Here is a 17,603-nt window from a genome sequence, read left to right on the forward strand (position 1 = left end):
GTGTTCAGGGAGAGACCTAAATTGAGAGACCTGCAGATAAGTTATCTACTGCCAGGCCAGGCAGAGGCTTCAAAGTCACGGAGTGGCCATGTACTCTAGATGTGTGGCTGGGTCAGAGACCACACCAGATAGCTCACTCTTCTACTGACCCCCACTTTGCAGCAGTTGGAAACTACAGGAGAGCCCCTTCTTCCTACAATATCCCTCCAGCACCCTCTACTGAGAAAGCGTAACAGCTTGATCACTGTAAAGGAGAGATGCTTAAAGGAATTCCATCCATGTTCACTGAATAGGTACTGAGAAGTGTTGGAACTGATATGCAATAATTTGAAAACACACAGGGGTAGACCAGAAGCTGCATTTTCTAGTCCTTAGTTCACTGCTCTTTCTATTACCCTAAATTTTATTACCAAGATAATTCTAGATAGTTTCTTGAAAACAACACTCACACTGAGAGTTAGTCACTCTCCTTTTAGGTGTGCAAATTGACCCTATGCTAAAGAAATAGAAAAAAAAAAAGGCTGAAACTGAGTCTGTTTCTTCTTTGAGATAATGGATATTATACATCCTACTTCATATGTTTGCTCTAAGAATTAAGGAAGACAACATATGTAAAATCCTCAGCACAGGCCTGGAACATAGGAAATACTAGAAATTTGTTTCCTTTCCTTCAGAGGACATGAGATCAACCATGGCAGCATATTCTTCCCTTTTTCCAAATCTCATCCAGGAGTGAAAGTAGACTGTGTGAGGATTTTCACATTATCTATCCTTCTTCATACTCTTTATTCATTGTTACTTAATAACTGTCACGTCACTTAACTATTTTCATACCACACTTGTGATTTTAAAGGTTCTTCTCTCCTTCAATTATATATATTTTCCAAATTAAGTACTTATGTTAATGAGATTCCAGATATATCAAGTGGAATCTAGAAATGCTGGGCTATCCAGATTAACTCATTTAGCCTGAATATCACTCAAATAATGCCCAGGTCAAGCTGACTGATGACATCCAGCAGTGACATCACATCCACTAATCTCATCTTTCCACTTTCCCCTCTGAACTTGCTATGGTCAATCCAAACTGCTCGTCACAATATTCCAAATAATAACCAGATGGTGTGTTCTCACTCCTTTTTAGGACCAGATGTTTAGTCAAGATGCTACATTTAGTTCTGGAAGACAATCTGGGTTACATGTTGCATCGATATTGAAGTTCACAAAATAGGTCTATACCTAGCTGAAAAGAATAAATTTGACAGTTTTTCATACCTTTTTATGAGACACTGGGGAATCATATCCATGAGTGGTCAAGCTGGAAATAATCTGAAATTATCTGGCACAGTACTGTCCAGTAGAAATTTCTACAATGATGGAAATGTTCTATGTCTGTGCAATCCGACGTAGTAGCTCTACTAGCCACATGTGGGTACCAAGCACTTGAAATGTGACTAGAATGACTGAGAAACTGAGTTGTTAATTTTATTTTATTTATATAGCTATGGATACCATATTGGACAGTAAATATCTACATAGTATGTCTTAATGGAAAGAATGTAGGATTTAAAGATTTAAAAAAAATCCTAAAGTCTAAATGCTGTCACTGACTATATAACTTTGGTCAGGTTTTTTTACCTTCCCCAAACCTCAGTTGCCTCATTTGTAAACTGTGGAAAATACCAGAACTTCACACAATTGCTGCGATTAGAGAATGACTGTAAAGCATGTAGCCCAGTGCTTAGTAAGCACATAGTAAGTGCCCTTTAAATAATGCCTGTTATCAAACTCCTCATTTTACAGATGGAGAAATTGAAGCTCCCAAAAGAGAAGAGACTTGTCCATAGTTGTACAGCTGGTTGGAAACACTTTAACAAAAAGTAATGATATATTGTATGGTGACTAACATAACACAATAAAAAATAAATTAAAAAAAATAGCCAGGTGCCAATTCTAGTTTTTTTCACTTTCTTGAACAGATTTTCTTATATATATGAACCCTCCTCATTCCTAAAGAGTTAAGAGTGGTAGTCCAAACTACTCAGCTATAAAAATTGTCTCATATATTTGGAGAAAATTTACCTTGGTGAAGCCTATTTGCTCCTTCCGAAAATTTTCCAGGGGTTTAATCAGCAAATCACTAGCATTGTGTACCTAGAAAGAAGAAAGAACACATAAAACAACTTTCAGATTAGAAAGGATCAGATTCAAGTTTCCTTGTTACTAAGGCATTACCCTGTAATACATCAACCTGCAAGATGCAAACCGACTGGCATTTTTTTTTTCATTGTTGTTACTGTCTTTTCCCCCATACTAGTCTCTTGAAATCAAATGTTTTTTGAGAGGAAATGAGAGAAGCTACACTGGGGGCATTTCTGTGTAACTTACTAGTAGTCTGATCATTGATAAATATCTATAGCCATGTCCAGAAACAGATACAGGGGACCTGAAGTATATGTAGAAAAGAGAAAGAGATGGAAAATATATGAAAATACCAATTGCACCAAGTGCAAACCATTTCACGGGAGACAAATAAGTTAGCAATAATAGCATCAGGATAAATTGTTTCTGGTCCTACCAAGGTATGTCATAAAATTAGAACATTTTCTTCAGAACTTAAGAGTATCTTACAGCATCACAGAGAGCACTGGATCAGGCCTTCAAATTACCTACATTTGCTCCAAAGCTGATAAAAACAACCTGTCCAAGAATGAAATATATTGATATTAATATGGTTCTAGAGATATAAAAACACCATTTGCAAACCATATCCCTTGCTCAGCAGGCAAGCAGAGATATACAAAGCTTTGTGTTCATATAAACCTCTTCAAAGATTGCATCTGTCCAAGGCAACAATATACAAATCAGCTGTATATTAATGGAGGACCTAAGAGAATACTCTAAAGGGCTGGATTTTAGGACCCATTCAATTAATTTTGATATATGATAGGGAAATGAGGTACTTCCTTGTCAAATGAGACATTAAGTGTCAGTAAGACAAGATATATCTTCACACACAAAAAAAAGAACAAAAGAGTAGAAAGCCAGTTTTGACCAGTCCTATATTCTCCAGATTAAGAAGCAGTTTTTAAACTACCACGAAAATGCATGGCAAGTTGGGGCATTAGTACATATTTTTAATCTGTGTCCTGCAGGTACTTTGGTTCTCTTATTTTTTGTCCAGAAATGAACAGAGTTCAACCAAATAGCCAAACTCTCATCCAATCAAAGCTCTACCAGAACCGCTATTACCAAAAATAAGGACAGCAGTGATTCTCCTTGATCAAAACTAAGAATTCTTCTATTAAAAGTGATTGGGAGGGAGACAAACCATAAATGACTCTTAATCTCACAAAACAAACTGGGGGATGCTGGGGGGAGGTGGGATTGGGAGAGGGGGAGGGGGTTATGGACATTCGGTAGGGTATGTGCTATCGTGAGTGCTGTGAAGTGTGTAAACCTGGCGATTCACAGACCTGTACCCCTGGGGATAAAAATACATTATATGTTTATAAAAAAAAAATTTGGAAGGGGAGGCGAACCATAAGAGACTATGGACTCTGAAAAACAACCTGAGGGTTTTGAAGGGTCAGGGGTGGGAGGTTGGGGGAACAGGTGGTCGGTAATGGGGAGGGCACGTTTTGCATGGAGCACTGGGTGTTGTGCAAAAACAATGAATACTGTTACGCTGAAAAAATAAATAAAATGGAAAAAAAATACTAACCCAATTGAGGAGGGCATGTGATGGGGTGAGCATTGGGTATTATACACAACTAATGAATCACTGAACATGACATCAGAAACTAATGATGTTGGCTAACAGAATTTAAATTTTAAAGTACTAACCCATCTGTCTCACCCAACACAATCTACAGTTCTATGGACTGTGAGTTACATGATATCAACTTTGTGTATGTACTTGGAAACAAATTATGTCACTAGTGTCATAGATCCAATACAGAAAGTCATTTTTCTTCTCTCCTTTTGTAGAAGCTTTAAAACATGGCCACAGAGTTTGTGACACTTCCCCTATTAAGAGGTGAGGTCTCTGTCCCCTTCACCTTTAATATGAGTGGATTTATTACTTCTTTGAACCAATGGAGTATAGCAGAAATGACACTATGTGACTTCTCAGACTAGGTCATAAAAGGCCAACAACTTCCACCTAATTCTCTTGTAACACTCGCTCTGGGGAGCCCTGAGTCACTCTATAAGAAGTTGGACTCCCCTGAGATTACTAACCTAGAGAGGCCAAATACACACTTGTTAGTCAAAAGTCCAGCTGAGCCCAGCCTTCCAGCCATTCCACTGAGATGCCTGATAGATGAGCAAAGCTGCTTTGGACTCTCTACCTCAACCAGCCTCCCAGGTGTATGCTACCACGTAAAGCAGAAGAATTACCCAGCTATCCCCTGCCTGAATTCCTGACCCACAACATAATGAGATGAAATTAAATGGTCTGTTTAAGCCACTACATTTTGGAATAGGTTGTTATGCAGCAACGGATACTTAGAAAAAACAATTTCCACTTTCACAAAGGTAACACAAAAAGTGATTACCTGGGACACACTGAGGAAGTTTAGCTTTGACTACGAAGTGAACATACCATTTCTAAGGAGAATAGTATGCATCAAACTTCCATATGGACTTTCAACTGAGCCCTTGCATACACAGGCAACTCAAGGATGGCATAGTTGCCACTTTTTATGTTTCAAAGAGAATTTTCTTCTATAAGCCAGCGTGCCAGCCACTGCTTACGAGGAGTCCATAAAGTCACTGCTTTTTGAATGTTTGGCCCTGTCTCTGTCTAGGAAACTAGTACATGATTCACTGAAATTGGAGACCATAGTACTCCCTTGATCACATCGATTATAATATTGCTCCCAGTCTCCCACAACTCAAATAGATATTCTGAGCATTTGCTCTCTTTGACACTCATTGGTTATTATAATACTTTATGCCAGAACACAGAGCTAGAGATATAGGAAACGATCACACTGAAGCTTGGCTTGTTTTTTTTTTTTTTCATTTTATTTTATCCTTAAATCCCCTAGAAGTCTAGCAACTATTCAAAAAAGCACTTTTAATTAAACATGATATTTATTCCCCTTTGTGATCACTGAATCCATTCAATAAGCTCTCTAGCAGAAGAGCTCCTACCTGCTATCTCAGGGTAGAACCCCCAGCATGATAAGTGACACTCTAAACGTATTAGTAAGTTTAGCTAATCAGGGTCCTATTGCATGAATCCCAGTTAACACTAGATAGGCATTTAGCAGATTAGAGATGGTACTCAGTCCAGCAGGTTAGGATTGTTCACGAATCTTTGATGGTTAACTAATTACCAAAAGGAGACTTTGAGGATATACTGCTTGAAACAGTATGGTTTTCTTTAGGTCATTCTCCATAGTCCTCAAAGACAGAACTTGCACATTGCTAATGGGATTCCCTTCATCGTCAGAAAGGCAAGCCAAAAGTTAATCACACAGGAAGTCTGTTATCCAGACTTTCCAAGGCCAACTTCTGAGGTGATACAATATCCCTAGGGTACTATTTAAGAACATCACAGTTGGAATGCTCCCCCTCAATTTTTCCTCTATAATTGCTTCCACAATTTAAGTTCATTTACAAGAATGACTAGACATTTGCAATTATTACAGGCTAGAGCTGTGAACTTCCTTCCTGTTCTAAAGCTTCTTTTGGTCTCTTCTTATAGAAAGGATAAAAAGCTGTTTAACACCTCCCAGATTATCCATGTTGGTATAAGGAGTCTTTTTACCACAGTTCTAGAAAAAGGGAGAGGTGGAGTCAAGCAATGAATTCCTGGCATGTTGTGAAAGACCCCGTTACAGCATTCCTAGAATTAAATGGGAAATGGAGAGCAAACACTCAATACATGATTGCAGAATTGTGGGGACAAAAAGGCACAATATAATGAAATACAGAAGAAAATGAGTCAGTCCTGTGGAAAAGAGCCAGCAAGAAAGGTGAGAAAAACAATATCTTAAAAGATGAGTCATACTTTAATATTTTAGAGCTTTGTAATTGGATAAATAAAAGAGATCAAGAAACAACGAGAGCTGAAGAGAAGTACAGTTAAGATTTCTAGTGGTGGGGCACCTGGGTGGCTCAGTGGGTTAAAGCCACTGCCTTTAGCTCAGGTCATGATCTCAAGGTCCTGGGATCAAGTCCCGCATCGGGCTCTCTGCTCAGAAGGGAGCATGCTTCCCTCTCTCTCTCTCTCTCTCTGCCTGCCTCTCTGCCTACTTGTGATCTCTCTCTGTCAAATAAATAAATAAAATCTTTTAAAAAAAAGATTTCTAGTGGTATATGAATGAAATGTAGTTAAATGCTTTTAAGATCAACACTGGCAGTAGTCCACAAACTCTTCAGGCAGAAGAAAACATTTAGTAGAGTGTAGATTAGCTACGGAGACCATCTACCAGACTCCAGAGAAACTACCCATATTGGTCTCTCATTAACATCCTTAGAAGCAAGTCTCTTAATCTAAGAAAATTCCCAAGTCAAATTTCCATAAGCAGAGTCTTGGGAGTAACAAAAGTAAACTACAAACAACATTCACTGAATAAGTGTTTTTTGCTATTCATAGAACACTTTCATATTCATTATATCATTTGGAGTTCTTATAACAACCTTGGGAGGTAGGGATTATTTTCCTCATTATACATGTGGGAAAATAGAGACAATGAAATACCATGATTTATTTGAAATTAACAATTAGTGGCACTGCCATTGTAGCACCCAAGTCTCTACTTCCTCTACCTTCAAGTCCTGCCTTCATTCCCACTTCTCTAGGAGCCTAGTTGATATGATAGCAGTATTCTTGGAAGCCCAGTATCACACTGTTGAAAAGGATGAGTAATGACAGATGAAAGAACTCTGGCTATTGAATAGGCTTAACAAAACTGAACTGCCCACAGGAAGTCATCCTATCAAGAAAGGGAAGAGAGACTTCTCATTGCCCTCTACAAAGTTCCATCATTACCCTCACAACCCTAATAAAAATAAATATTGACCAACTTAGGTTAACTTCTATATTTTAGCCCAAACAGGTCTGGGGTGAGGCCAAAGACCTGCATTTCTAACAATTTCCCAGGTGACACTGGTGCTGCTTGTCTAGGGAACACACAAAAAGATTATTTTTTAAGCTGATAAAATAGAATTCACAAAAAATGAAATACTTAGGAATATATCTAACAAAATATGTACAAGATCTATGTAAGGAAACTACAAAACTGATGAAAGAAGTCAAAGAAGGGACAACTATCATATGATCTCCCTGATATGAGGACATGGAGAAGCAACATGGGGGGGCAGAGGGATAGGAGAAGAATAAATGAAACAAGATGGGATTGGGAGGGAGACAAACCATAAATGACTCTTAATCTCACAAAACAAACTGGGGGTTGCTGGGGGGAGGTGGGATTGGGAGAGGGGGAGTGGGCTATGGACATTGGGGAGGGGAGGCGAACCATAAGAGACTATGGACTCTGAAAAACAACCTGAGGGTTTTGAAGGGTCAGGGGTGGGAGGTTGGGGGAACAGGTGGTGGGTAATGGGGAGGGCACGTTTTGCATGGAACACTGGGTGTTGTGCAAAAAGAATGAATACTGTTATGCTGAAAAAATAAATAAAATGGGAAAAAAAATTGAAAAAAAAAAGAAGGGTTAAATAAATGGAGAGATAACCCATGTTCATAAATATGAACATAATATTCTTAGGATGTCAGCTTATCCCAACTTGTTCTATAGATTCAATATAATCCTGATAAAAATCCCAGCAATTTATTTTGTGGGTACTGACAAACTGATTCTGAAGTTCATACGTAACATTAAGTCTTACTACAAAGCTACAGTAATCAAAACGGAAGAAAGGTATTATGTGAAATCTCTCTATACTTTCCACTCAGTGTTTTAGTAAAACTAAAAGTGCTCTAAAAAATAAGTCTATTATTTTAAGAAATAGACTTTAAATATAAGGAAAAGTTTTCATACAGATTGAAATAAAACAATTATATGTCAAATATAAATAAAGCTTTCTATAAGCAGAGAAACAGATAAATAAATGAATAATTTAAAGAATTAAGGGCCACAATTTCTTTCTACATGTTCAATAGCTCGGTTTAATGTCCTTCAAACCCCTTCTCCCTGATATGAACAGGAATGGAATTTCCACATTAATTTCTCTCTACCTAATGCTAAATTCCCAGGGTAAATCTTGAAACAGAATAATCAGATCTATTTCCTAAATATCTTTATTGTTCTAAACAGCCATGAGACAGAAACTGAAACAACAGACTATTAATCCAATGAATGAGGACAGAAAAATCTCCAATATCAGCCAAGACATCAGTTCAAGATCCAGTGTTAGAGACTTACCATCATCATCCTCTCATTTTCTACTTCATTGAGCAATTCGGCAAATTCCTTGAACGATTCAGCTAGGACAGAATAAAAATAAACCAAATTAATCAGAGTACTTGGTAGGGAACTGGGCAGAGATCAGTGCTCCAAGGTGGACACTAGGGGAAGGCATCAGACCTAAGGCCAATAGGAGAATGGGTTCAATGCCTGTTGAATGTTTCTTATCTTTTCTTTATCCTTCCTTCCTTCTATTTTTAATTTTTTGAGGGACATCCATTCTATTTTCCACGGGAGCTGCAGCAATTTGCATTTCTACCAACAGCATACAAATGTTCCTTTTTATCCACACCCTTACCAGCATTTGTCATCTCTTCTCTTTTTGATGAAAGCCATTCTAACTGAGGTGCATTGTGGTTTTAATTGCATTTCCCTTATGTTTAATGATGTTAATCAAGTTTCATGTACCTCTTGGCTATTTTAATATCTTCTTTGGAAAAATATCAATTCAAATCTTTTGCTCATTTTTATTTTTTTTGTTTGTTTTGCTATTGAGTTGTCAGAGTTGTTTATATTGAGTTTGTCAGAGTTGGCTATTAACCCCTTACCAGATACATGATTTGCAAATATTTTCTCCCATTCCTTAGGTTTCCTTTTCATTTTGTTGATTTTTTTCTTTGGCTGTGCACAAGAATTTTAGTTTGATATAGTCCCTCTTGTTAATTTTTTTTATGTTGTTGCTTTTCCTTTGGTGTTATATCAAAAAAACTGTCAAGACCCTATCAAGAAGATCTTCCCCCATGTTTTCTTCTAGGAATTTTATGATTTCAGGTCTTACATTTAAGTCTAACCCATTTCAAGTTAACTTTTATGAACAGTGTAAGATTAGGATCTACTATCATTCTTTCACATGTGAATATCTAGCTTTCCCAGCACCAGACTGTCTTATCTCTACTGTATATTCTTGCCTCATTTATCTTAGATTAATTGACTATATAAACCTGGGTTTATTTCTGGGCTCACTCTTCTATTCCACGTATCTATATATATCTGTTTTTATGCCAGTACCATACTGTTTTGATTACTACATCTTTGCAGTAATTTGTAGTAATAATTTGAAATCAGGGAGCATGATGCCTCTACCTTTATTCTTTTTTTTAATTTTATTTTATTTTTCAGTGTTCCAAGATTCAATGTTTATGCACCACACCCAGTGCTCCATGCAATACGTGCCCTCCTTAATAACCACCACCAGGCTCACCTAACTCCCCAACCCCCTCCCCTCCAGAACGCTGTTTGTTTCTCAGAGTCCACAGTCTTTCATGGTTCATCTCCCTCTCCAATTTCCCCCAATTCACTTTTCCTTTCCTTCTTCTAGTGTCCTCTGTGTTATTCCTTATGCTCCACAAGTAAGTAAAACCATTAATTGGCTCTGCTTAACTTATTTCACTCAGCATAATCTCCTCCAGTCCTGTCCATGTTGATACAAAAGTTGGGTATTTGTTCTTCTTTCTCAAGACTGCTTTGACTATTCAAAGTCTTTTGTGGTTTGATACAAATTTTAAGATTATTTGTTCTAGTCTGTGAAAGATGGTGATGGAATTTTGATAAGGATTGCATTCAATTTGTAGATGCCTTGGGTAGTATGGATGTTTTAATAATATTAATTCTTCTAATCCATGAGAAGTATATCTTTCCATTTATTTGCATAATCTTCAATTTCTTTCATCAGTGCCTTATAGTTTTCAGAATATAAGTTTTTCACCATCTTGGTTAAATTTATTCTTAAATATTTTGTTTATGATGCTCTTGTAAATAAAATCATTTTTTTACTTCAGATAATCTTTTTTTTAAATCCCCTTCACCAATTTCTTTCACCCCTTACTCCACATTTTTCTGGTGAAGTCTTTAGGATTTTCTTTATATAAGATCAAACAGAGATAATTCTACTACTTCCTTTCTGATTCTGATGCCTTTTATTTCTTTTTCTCTACCTAATTAATCTGGCTAGGAATTCCAGTACAATGCTAAACAGCAGTAGTGAGTGGGCACATTTGTCTTGTTCTTGATTTTAGAAGGAAAGCTTTGGAACTTTCACCACTGAGTATGTTCTTAGCTGTGGGCTGTCTTATATTACCTTAATTATGTTGAGGTCCATTCCTTCTATACTTAATTTGTTGAGAGTTTTTAATCATGAACAGATGTTGAATTTTGTCAAATGTGTTTCCTTAGCTATTATTGTTACTGGTGGTTAATCATAATATAATTAGTTTATATTTGTTTTGTTTGCTTTAGCATATGAAAAATTCATTTCAAGAAACCTTTAAGTACTAAACTTTCCTAACATATTTAAAATGTAAAAATTTGATTTGTGCCCCTGCAATTACACTGCTGGGTATTTACCCCAAAGATACAGATGTAGTGAAAAGAAGGGCCATCTGTACCCCAATGTTTATTGCAGCAATGGCTACGGTCGCCAAACTGTGGAAAGAACCAAGATGCCCTTCAACGGATGAATGGATAAGGAAGATGTGGTCCATATACACAATGGAGTATTATGCCTCCATCAGAAAGGATGAATACCCAACTTTTGTAGCAACATGGACGGGACTGGAAGAGATTATGCTGAGCGAAATAAGTCAAGCAGAGAGAGTCAAGTATCATATGGTCTCACTTATTTGTGGAGCATAACAAATAACATGGAGGACATGGGGAGATGGAGAGGAGAGGGAGTTGAGGGAAACTGGAAGGGGAGATGAACCATGAGAGACTATGGACTCTGAAAAACAACCAGAGGGTTATGAAGGGGCGGTGGGGGTGGGTGGGGGGGGTGGGAGGTTGAGGAACCAGGTGGTGGGTAATAGGGAGGGCACGTACTGCATGGAGCACTGGGTGTGATGCCAAAACAATGAACACTGTTATGCTGTAAATAAACAAATAAAAATAAATAAATTAATTAAAAAAAATTTGATTTGTGAAAATTTCCAAACTTTCCAACTTTCCAAAATATATCTATCTTGTTGAATTGGGTACTCCCATTGCCCTGACTTATGACTGAACTATAACAATAAGATGATGGGCTTTATTTAGTCTTGATTACCTAATTCCAGCATTTAGGTCCTGCAGTAGAGTTATTTCAAAGCTAGTCTCTTTACCCCACCATTAACGTACTATTTCATTGTACTTTATTTTCATCACGGTAAGTGTATTCTTTAATCCCAAGCCCTATTTCACAATCCCCTTGCATTTCCCCCTCTGGTAACCATAAATTTGTTCTCTATTATTAATAGTCTATTTCTTGGTTTGTCTTTTTTCCTTTGCTTGTTTATTCTCTTTCTTAAATTCCATACATATGAGTGAGAGCATATGGTATTTGTCTTTCTCTGACTTATTTCACTCAGCAATATACTCTCTAGCTCTGCCCATGTCATTGCCATTGGCATGATTTTCTTCATTTTATGATGAATATTATCCCATTATATATATCTAAGATACATAGATATACAGATAAAATATTAACACACACACATAGCATATCTTCTTTACCCATTCATCTATCAATGGACACTTGGGCTCCTTCCACAATTGGGCTATGGAAAATAATGCTTCTATAAACATAGAGGTGTATATAACCCTTTGAATTAATGTTTTCATATTTTAGGGGTAGATATCCAGTAGCACAATTACTGGATTGTAGGGAAGTTCTAGTTTTAATTTGGGGGGGAACCCCCATACTGTTTTCTACAGTGGTTGTACCAATCTGCATTCCCACCAATAGTGCAAAAGGTTTCCTCTTTCTCCATACCTTCATAAACACTTTTTTCTTGTATTTTTTTATTTTAGCCATTCTGACAGGAGTGAAATGATATTTCATTTTAGTTTTGATTTGCATTTTCATGATAATGAGTGATGTTGAGCAACATCACTTTTCATGTGTTTGTTGGCCATATTTATGTCTTCTTTGGAAAAATGTCTGTTCATGTCTTCTGCCCATTTTTTATTGGATTATTTTTTCTTTGGGCATTGAGTTGTAGTAGTTCTTTATATATTTTAGATATTAACCATTATTGGATATCCCATTTACAAATATCCTCTCAAATTTGGTGGGCTGCCTTTTAGTTTTATTGATTATTTCCTTCTTTGTGGAGAAATTTATTTTAGTGTAGTCCTGATAGTTTATTTTTGCTTTTATTTACCTTGCCTCGGGGCACATATCTAGAAAAATGTTGCTACAGCTGATGTCAGAGACATTGCTTTCTGTGCTCTCTTTAATGGTTTTTATGGTTTCAGGTCTTACATTTAGGTCTTTAATCCAATTTGAGTTTGTTTTTTGTGTATGGTGAAAGAAAGTAGTCCATTTTCATTCTTTTGCATGTTGCTGTCCAGTTTTCCCAAACACAATTTGTTGAAGACAGTCTTTTTTTATTGGACATTCTTTCCTCTTTTGTCAAATATTAACTGACCATATAATAATGGGTTAATTTCTGGGTTTTCTATTCTGTTCCATTGACCTATGTTTCTATTTTTATACCAATATCATACTGTTTTGATGACTATAGCTTGGTAATATAAATTGAAATCTGAAATTTCAATATCTCCAGTTTTGTTTTTCTTTTTTAAGATTGCTTTTTGTGATTCCATACAAATTTTAAGATTTTTTGTTCTAGTTCTGTGAAAAATGCTGTTGGTATTTTGATAAGGATTACATTAAATCTGTAGATTGCTTTCTGTAGTATAGACATTTTAACAATATTTGTTCTTCAAATCCATCAACATGAAATGGTCTTCCATTTATTTACATTATCTTCAATTTCTTTCATCAGTGTTTTATAGTTTTCATAGTATAGGTCTTTCACCTCCTTGGTTGTTTATTCTTTGATATTATATTGTTTATGGTGCAACTGTGAATGGGATCGATTTCCTCATTTCTTTTTCTGCTGTTTAATTATTAATATAAAGAAATGCAACAGAATTCTGTACATTTATTTTCATTCTGCAGCTTTACTGAATCCATTTATCAGTTTTAGTAGTTGGTGGAGTCTTTAGTGTCTTCTATATAGAGTATCATGTCATCTGAAAATAGTGACATTTTTACTTCTTTCTTATCAATTTGGATGCCTTTTATTTCTTTAGATTGTCTAATTTCTGTGGCTAAGACTTCAATACCACATTGAATAAAAGTGGTGAGTGATCATCCTTGTCTTCTTCCTGACCTTAAGGGAAAGTTCTCAGTTTTTCACCGGGTATGATATTGGCTATACAGTTTTCATATAAGGCCTTTATTATGTTGAGGTATGTTCCCTCTACACCTGTCTTGCAAAAGGATTTTATCATGAATGGATATTGTACTCTGTCAAATGCTTTTTCTATATCTATTGAAATGATATAGAAATGATATCCTTTCTCTTATTGATGTGATGTATCACATTGATTGTTTTACAAATATTGAACCACCTTGAATCCCAAAAATAAATCCCACTTAATCATGGTGTATGATTTTTTAATATATTGTTTGATTTGGTTTGCTAGTATTTTGTTAAGTATTTTTGCATCTGTATTCATGAGAGATAGTTCTCTTTTTGTGGTATCTTTATCTGGTTTTGGTATCAGGGTGATACTGGCCTCACAGAATAAAGTTTTCCTTCCTCTTGCATTTTTTGGAATAGTTTGAGAAAACAGGCTTTAGCTCTTCTTTAAATATTAGATAGAATTCACCTGTGAATTCTGATCCTGGCCTTTTGTTTTTGAGAGTTGTCAAATGGTTTTTACGCATCAATTGAAATGACCATTGATTTTTACCTTTCATTCTATTAATGTAATATATAAAATATATAAAATTTATTGATCTGCATTTGTTGAACCATCTTTGCACCCCAGGGATAAATCCTACTTGATCCTGGCATACACTCCTTCCAATGTGCTTCTGAATTCTGCTTTCTAATGTTTTGGTGAGAATTTTTACATCTGTATTCATCAGGAATATTGGCCTGTGGTTTTCCATGAGTTCTCTCATAGCTAGAATTTAATTTAATATTCACAGACATCATCACCACAGACATCCTTAGGAGTAGCTAGGATTTCACTCATTTCATAGACAAGCAAAATGATTAGGTGAGGGGCAATGGGTTTGCTGTATTAAAAAAGAAAGCGGAGCTAAAATCTTGAGACCTGAGTTTGAATCTCTCTCTGCTACTTAACAACCTAGAAAAATTTCTCAATTTAACCCTTCCATGCCTCAACTTCTCCATCTGTAAAATGAGGCTATTAGTAATTGTTACATCAGAGACATTATGGAGATATAACTGAATAATGAGTTGCCAACAGATTTTATAAAGGTTGAGTGTTTTTTCTTGTTTTTAGAAGCACTATGGCTGATTAAAAAGCACATTCAGCATACAAGCTATGACCTTTGACAAGTTACTCAAATTCTCTGAGACCAACTTTACTTGCCTAGAAATAGTAATTCCTATCTCACAGGGTTATTTGATGATGAAACAAGACAACATCAAATACAGGTCCCAGAACACATGATAGTGATTCAATAAATGTTAGTTCTGTTCCTTCTTTGATTTAAGGTTGTGATACTTGACACTAGCTAAATATTAGAATCATCTGGGAAGCTTAGATACCATTGCCACTGCCCCCCCCCCCTTGAGACCATTTAAGCCTAGATTCACTTGCTAAATGTCATATAGCTTGACTGATGCAATACAATTGCAGTGGTGAACACTCAGAAGCTGAGGCAGAAAATAAAGCTTAATTACCCAAGAGTATACTCTAATATTGAAATAACACAAAAATGAATGAGCAGGACAAAATAACAATAATAAAACTATGTTGTGTTGTACAGAGAGCAGTAAGACCTGGATACTCTTTTGTTTCTTTTTTGTGTTGTTGTAATTATTATATTCAACTACCAGCCTTCTGACCTAATTTTATCAGAATTTGGACATTAGCTCCAAACACAAAAACAACAAGGTAAACATCTTGTTCTATAGTAACAGAATGAACTCAGATGGTCTTATCCAACTCTTCATGCAATGCTTTAAACCTTGAGAAACTATCCAGTCTATGCTAACACACTTCCAGTGACAAGAGTGATGACCAACTAGTCTTATTATGCCAAGGACTGTCACAGTTATGAAACTGGAAGCCCCTTATTCTAGGAAAACCCCAAGCCCTAGTTTGCCCAGTACTGTAAGTCACCTAAAAGATAGGGCACACTTTCTCCCAAGGCAGGCCATTCCTTGCTTTCAGGATGTCTTTTTTTTAATCTTTTTTTTTTTTTTTTTTTTTTTTTTTTACATTTTGGAAAGACATTTATTTCTTTTTTTTTTTTTTAAGGAAATTTCTTATTTTTTTTTTCAGCGTAACAGTATTCATTCTTTTTGCACAACACCCAGTGCTCCATGCAAAACGTGCCCTCCCCATCACCCACCACCTGTTCCCCCAACCTCCCACCCCTGACCCTTCAAAACCCTCAGGTTGTTTTTCAGAGTCCATAGTCTCTTATGGTTCGCCTCCCCTCCCCAATGTCCATAGCCTGCTCCCCCTCTCCCAATCCCACCTCCCCCCAGCAACCCCCAGTTTGTTTTGTGAGATTAAGAGTCATTTATGGTTTGTCTCCCTCCCAATCCCATCTTGTTTCATTGATTCTTCTCGTATCCCCCTACCCCCCCATGTTGCTTCTCCATGTCCTCATATCAGGGAGATCATATGATAGTTGTCTTTCTCCGATTGACTTATTTCACTAAGCATGATACGCTCTAGTTCCATCCACGTCGTCGCAAATGGCAAGATTTCATTTCTTTTGATGGCTGCATAGTATTCCATTGTGTATATATACCACTTCTTCTTTATCCATTCATCTGTTGATGGACATCTAGGTTCTTTCCATAGTCTGGCTATTGTAGACATTGCTGCTATAAACATTCGGGTACACGTGCCCCTTCGGATCACTATGTTTGTATCTTTAGGGTAAATACCCAGTAGTGCAATTGCTGGGTCATAGGGTAGTTCTATTTTCAACATTTTGAGGAACCTCCATGCTGTTTTCCAGAGTGGTTGCACAAGCTTGCATTCCCACCAACAGTGGAGGAGGGTTCCCCTTTCTCCACATCCTCTCCAGCATCTGTCATTTCCTGACTTGTTAATTTTAGCCATTCTGACTGGTGTGAGGTGATATCTCATTGTGGTTTTGATTTGTATTTCCCTGATGCCGAGTGACGTGGAGCACTTTTTCATGTGTCTGTTGGCCATCTGGATGTCTTCTTTGCAGAAATGTCTGTTCATGTCCTCTGCCCATTTCTTGATTGGATTGCTTGTTCTTTGGGTGTTGTGTTTGCTAAGTTCCTTATAGATTTTGGATACTAGCCCTTTATCTGATATGTCGTTTGCAAATATCTTCTCCCATTCTGTCAGCTGTCTTTTGGTTTTGTTAACTGTTTCCTTTGCTGTGCAAAAGCTTTTGATCTTGATGAAATCACAATAGTTCATTTTCGCCCTTGCTTCCCTTGCCTTTGCCGTTGTTCCTAGGAAGATGTTGCTGCGGCTGAGGTCGAAGAGGTTGCTGCCTGCGTTCTCCTCAAGGATTTTGATGGATTCCTTTCTCACATTGAGGTCCTTCATCCATTTGGAGTCTATTTTTGTGTGTGGTGTAAGGAAGTGGTCCAATTTCATTTTTCTGCATGTGGCTGTCCAATTTTCCCAGCACCATTTATTGAAGAGGCTGTCTTTTTTCCATTGGACATTCTTTCCTGCTTTGTCGAAGATTAGTTGACCATAGAGTTGAGGGTCGATTTCTGGGCTCTCTATTCTGTTCCACTGGTCTATGTGTCTGTTTTTGTGCCAGTACCATGCTGTCTTGATGATGACAGCTTTGTAATAGAGCTTGAAGTCCGGAATTGTGATGCCACCAACTTTGACTTTGTTCTTCAATATTCCTTTGGCTATTCGAGGTCTTTTCTGGTTCCATATAAATTTTAGGATTATTTGTTCCATTTCTTTGAAAAAAATGGATGGTATTTTGATAGGGATTGCATTAAATGTGTAGATTGCTTTAGGTAGCATAGACATTTTCACAATATTTATTCTTCCAATCCAGGAGCATGGAACATTTTTCCATTTTTTGGTGTCTTCCTCAATTTCTTTCATGAGTACTTTATAATTTTCTGTGTATAGATTCTTAGTCTCTTTGGTTAGGTTTATTCCTAGGTATCTTAT

The 17,603-nt window shown here is 36.7% G+C and overlaps 1 protein-coding gene across 5 annotated transcripts in view; it reads right to left on the reverse strand.

Annotated features, from left to right (window-relative positions):
• The window catches only part of OPHN1 (oligophrenin 1), a 612,383-nt gene that overhangs the window by 369,520 nt on the left and 225,260 nt on the right, over window positions 1-17,603 (reverse strand). For all 5 annotated transcript variants that reach the window (XM_045995231.1, XM_045995230.1, XM_045995233.1 and 2 more), the window contains exons 4-5: window positions 8,400-8,461; window positions 2,083-2,154 (exon numbers count right to left, since the gene is read on the reverse strand). In XM_045995231.1, the coding sequence (XP_045851187.1) occupies window positions 2,083-2,154; window positions 8,400-8,461 (134 nt within the window). The remainder of the gene's footprint in view (window positions 1-2,082; window positions 2,155-8,399; window positions 8,462-17,603) is intronic.

This window comes from Meles meles, chromosome X, assembly GCF_922984935.1.
Source record: "Meles meles chromosome X, mMelMel3.1 paternal haplotype, whole genome shotgun sequence".
Taxonomy (NCBI): domain Eukaryota; kingdom Metazoa; phylum Chordata; class Mammalia; order Carnivora; family Mustelidae; genus Meles; species Meles meles.